The sequence below is a fragment of the Colletotrichum orchidophilum genome (genome assembly GCF_001831195.1).
Source record: "Colletotrichum orchidophilum strain IMI 309357 chromosome Unknown Scaffold_67.1, whole genome shotgun sequence".
NCBI lineage: Eukaryota > Fungi > Ascomycota > Sordariomycetes > Glomerellales > Glomerellaceae > Colletotrichum > Colletotrichum orchidophilum.
In genome coordinates, this window is record NW_019173023.1 from 249,488 (window position 1) to 254,223 (window position 4,736).

General features: G+C 54.0%; 2 protein-coding genes across 2 annotated transcripts; one reads left to right on the forward strand and one right to left on the reverse strand.

The window, feature by feature from the left end:
* Nucleotides 1–1,856: 1,856 nt before the first annotated feature.
* Nucleotides 1,857–3,003, reverse strand: CORC01_08105 (uncharacterized protein; the record flags this gene model as incomplete). The annotated part of the gene is made up of 3 exons (XM_022619740.1): nt 1,857–2,063; nt 2,218–2,406; nt 2,821–3,003. The coding sequence occupies 3 exons, from the start codon at nt 3,001–3,003 to the stop codon at nt 1,857–1,859; spliced, it is 579 nt and encodes a 192-aa protein (XP_022473804.1).
* A 1,282-nt stretch (nt 3,004–4,285) lies between these two features.
* On the forward strand, nt 4,286–4,736 carry CORC01_08106 (uncharacterized protein; the record flags this gene model as incomplete). The annotated part of the gene is made up of 2 exons (XM_022619741.1): nt 4,286–4,346; nt 4,510–4,736. The coding sequence occupies 2 exons, from the start codon at nt 4,286–4,288 to the stop codon at nt 4,734–4,736; spliced, it is 288 nt and encodes a 95-aa protein (XP_022473805.1).

Below are 4,736 nucleotides of genomic sequence, written 5' to 3' on the forward strand. Positions count from 1 at the left end.
AGGGTTATTAATTGAGGCGACAGGTAGCCAATAACGACGAGTCAACGCTCATCTCTGGCCTGTCTACCTCCGTAATGATCTAGAGACATTTCAGGTGTGCAGCACACTCGACTTGAGGTCGTGGTGATGGTGGTTCCGTCCAACATTGCCATGAGATATTGCGTTGTGCGAGGGGTGCAACGCAGGCGCTGAGCAATATGGGCGCGTACTCGTATCGCCGATATGTGGTAACGGCTGGCTGCTGACGAGACGCCGATTCTGATCCTCAGCCTCGCTCCCCTCCCGCAATGTCGTTTTTTTTCTTTTCTTCTTTTTTTTTTTTTTTTTTTTGGGTGCAGTTGCCGCTCCTGCGAACTGAGGAACGGCCCTTAACATGGAAGGAATTCAATGACCGGTGTTGACGGGCTTGATAACGGCTTTTGGTTGGTTTGAACGCGCGAGACCGTGTCCTGACTAGGTAGCTCAAGGCGTCGTCCCCGAAGAAGCCGCCCGTTTCTGGGACTTTGGGAGCGTTAAGAGGGCAGCCAATATAGACAAGGATCCATGATTGTGGCGCGGCCTCTCGCCCTAAAAGGTTACGTTCAGCGTCCGTGAGTACTATTGTAGCATTCGGTGCGTCATCCATCAACATGGTCGACTTCTCAATAGCGATGGACCAGGAATCAAGTTAGCTCTGCAAAACGAGTTCGCGTGCCTATGAGAGCGGGTTCCTCCGGGAGAAGTGGGGGAAACAACAGTGTTCTGGACTTTGAGATATGAATCAACCGAGCTGTCAGCACCCGGGGCGTCGAGGAAAAGACTTTGCCTCGCAGAATGCATTTGAGAGCAATTGAAAAGACGAACCCGGTACGGCGTTGAAAAGTTTGCGAGGGCCGAGACAGCTGAAGAGTTCATACCCGAGCGAAATGGTGGCCCCTGAGTCTTCCCGTCGCGGAGCTCATCAACGACTAGCCACGGCTAGCGTATTGTCTGTCTCTCCAAAAATCGAGCTGCCCGAGTCAAGACGGGTAGGGACGTGGCACAGACGATGATTTGACGGGTGCCAATATGACGAATTGCTGATGACAAGACCACTCCACCTTGCAAGGACAGCTGAAGGATTGCTGCTAAGAGTTTGAGACCATGGACGGCTTTTCCTAGGCCAGCCAGGTGCCAGTGGAGGACAGCCCAGGATGGACACGAAGCAGTCCCGGGGGCCATATCAAGCTGTGTCTGTCTATCCGTAACTTTGGTGCTAAGGCGACTCGGCTGCAGGGATGCGCGGCACACCTTTTCAAGCACCGCACCACGGCTTGGCATCTTGGATGGTCTCTTGCTAATTTCCCTTCCAAGGTTGGGATGCAGCAACGCACAAGGCCGGGAAAACAACCGAATCCTGATGTTGCTTTTGGGCCGCAAATGCATGCATGTCAGCCTGCTCTCTTTATCCGAAGCGCCTTTGGCCGCGAAGTACTGATGGCTTGTAATGAATGCCCTCTCGTTAATGACCCCCGGTAAAGAAAACCGGCCAATGCGAATTGTCAGGCCTGGAAACCTGTCGGGAGCGCGTGCAGGGGAGCTTGAGAAGAACTTTGATTTGCAATCCCGCGGCCGGGCTCGACAGGCACGCCGACAGCCAGGGGTATGAGTGACAAATGGGGCAGGCTAATTCATCTTTTGCCGGGGCTCCGGATCGTCTCTCTTTGGCATGTTCTTTGCTCTCGCCGACAACCTGTGCAAGGTGGCGCGGTTGCTATCCGAGGTACGCAGCGAGCAGCCACAAACACGCGTATATCGTGGATACGCCTCATCCTTGCTTATCGGGCTTCGTAGCCTCCGATCCGACTTCTGCTGTGCCTCCGTTTTGCGCGTGTGCTTTATTGACATGCGGTCGCGAGGCCCGAAGATACATAGATAACAGTGGAGGCGCCATGGGATATTGCTGCTGCATTGCAACATGGTCCGTACCAAGGCAGAGCGACAACGGGCTGCAGGGTACCTAGTACGACCTCTGTTGCGCCATGATGGCATAAACGGGTCTTGGCGATATCGACATGAGCAGGGCACATGCGGAGCCTCCAGAGATAAGTGTAACAGTTGGCAGTAGCACTGAGGCTGGTGATGTAGTTTGTGTTCATCGTGTTCGCGGTAGACAGTAGTTGTGGGAATGTGGGAAGGCCCAGGGGATCGAAGATGGAGATTTATTCTTGGGGTGCCGACTTAGATAGGTGGTATTAGGGCGCCACTTTTGACTTGCGAGGAGTGGAGCGGAGCCTTAGTGCAATGGGCCATGGGCATTGCAATTGGGATGCCACGATGGGCGATCGAAGATCCAACAATGCTGGTGCAGCCAAATTCTGATTCTGGGACTAAGCAGGATGCAAATCTGCCAAGCGATCCTTCGTCTAGAAGACTGCATTGTGTGCCCTGTTAGGGGCGCAGGATGAAGCTGCAGCTGAAGCGACCAGGACTTGCAAACTGCTTCTCCGATACCAACTCTTGTCAGATGGCTGATGAGGTGGATATCATCGAACCAAATCCTTCATCCACGACTTTGGGCCTGGTATCCGAGCAACGGAATAGCCTCCGGTTGTGCTAAGTGGAAGTTAATGGCAACTGGAATGCCAATTGATAACGGAAGCTGGCGTCGAATGTTACTAAGCCGTGGTCGTGTGCTGACAACATGATGGGCTGCCCGCTCTGGAATATGTCTTCATCTCGTCTGTAATCTGTGTTCCTGCTGTGGTGTTAGGTAACTTTGGTCTATCAACGGGGATAAATTCCATCGAAGGTCTTTGGCCGTGTTCCAGGACCTGTTGAAATCCACATTTATTGCGAATCCCGTTGGCAGTCTTGGCAGTCGAGTGGGCCAGTGCAAGGAATGGGACGCCAGCAACAGGCACCGCCAGGCAGGATGGGGAATTGGCGTCTTTGGAGATGGAGATTTCGCTCCACAAGTCCCTGCCGGTAGGGTCGCAAGCAGGCGGGCATCTGTGGTCCTCCTGGCTTCGGCCGTCGTCTCATGCAAAAGAGGGAAAACCATGGCAGAGGCGATCGAAACAGTGGGACAGTGCATGCTTCGTTGGAAAGGCGGCCGAAAGATTATGGCAGCATGTCCGGCCGATGCGCAGAAAGAGGGAGTCGGAGAGAAAATACTTGTTTCGTGCCTCGCCCAACTGGGTCATGATGCGAACAGATCGAAGGCCATTATCAGCGAGCCCAAGACGTATCGATTCTCTCTTCCCGCTGAACCGGTTGTGTTGACATTTTGGTGAGGCGTGGCCGCGAGGAATCCGAACCAGCCCGTGACTGGCATGTTGATGATGGGCTGCTGGGGGGTAAGGGTTGGAACGGTGGCGGCGGGACCGTGGACGTTGGATGTTGAAAGGCACCGTTTCGTTACAGCGCCGCAGTGCTACATGGGGAGATGAGATTATGAAAGGACAGACGTTTTGGTACACGTATTATGGAGATTCGTCGGTCCGTTTTTTCATGTCCTCGAGTAAGGTCAGGTGCGTTGATGCGTGCAATGTGCGAGGAAGGCGGCTGGGACACCCGTTGCAACTGCCCGAACGTGTTCATTTTGTCATAGGGGAAGGAGACACGAAACAAGACGGGACGATTGATTGGCAACGTCTTGCCGTGGTTCGGACGGAAAGAATCTCGTCACGTTCGTTGAACTTGCATTCGCACTTGCTTGCCTGTCCATGAAACCTCGGGACGCACCTGGCCAAGAACTCGCCATCCCAGTTCGTCTGTTCTCCCATACACCTCAGGTTGATTGAGGAGTGAGTGGATATGCCTCAAGGAAGTGACCGCCTGGATTCTGGGGAAGTGCCTTCATGTATCCGTACAGAATGTATCCGTATCCGTAAGGTATCCGTACCTCTCCCGACCTATCTCTGATAGCTACCTTCCACGGCCTGTTTTCCCCAGCAGGCCCTGAAAATTAGGACGAGCTCAACCATCACCTCAATTTTCCTCTCATCTCGATCAAGCTTTTTTACCCTCTCCCCAATTCTCTCTGACATGCCGCTGCCCGATTCACCGTCCCATACGGATACGGGATAGGCGAAATTTCTCCTGCCAAGAAAACTCAATTCACAGGATACCGAAAAGGTGGCTCTGGGTATCCTTTTGTTTTCGTCTGTAAATTTGACACGAAGTCACAGGCATTCAGGCTTGCCCTCTGACTTGACCGCCTTTGGCGGCGTCTTTCCCGCACCATCGGGTTTCCCATGGAGAACCGAGCCCGCCGGGCCCGTCAAGTCTTCTCAACGATTCCGTCCCGCCCGCCCGCCAATTGATGCGCGAAGTATCTATATCGCCAGGCATTGCTCTATGCCACCAACAAGTCCCCGTCGGAGGTTGGCTGCCCTCTAAACTATCTTGTCAGACGCATTGTCCTTTGGCTATCCTAGGCCGAAACCCTTGCCTATCAACCCATCTGGTCTGGCTGCTGCTTACGGAGATCAACAGATTGCAAAGTCCGTACCGCGCTGCGTAGGTCACAGGTCCGCGCCCTCCCCTCCCTCCCCACCTCGAAGAATCCAACCAGAAGGTTACGGGCCCGCGGTTCCACGCTAGGTAGGACACAGCCACGGGAGAGGGATAACTTTGACGTGTTCCCGCGTCCTGGGAGTGCGTCGACTGCGTCGTATACCTTTGTTCTGCCCCACGTTGGAATACCAGAATACCGCCCCTTTGCCCAACCCATGAGCAATGAGCACGCCAGTGGCCGCGACACGAACGCTTAG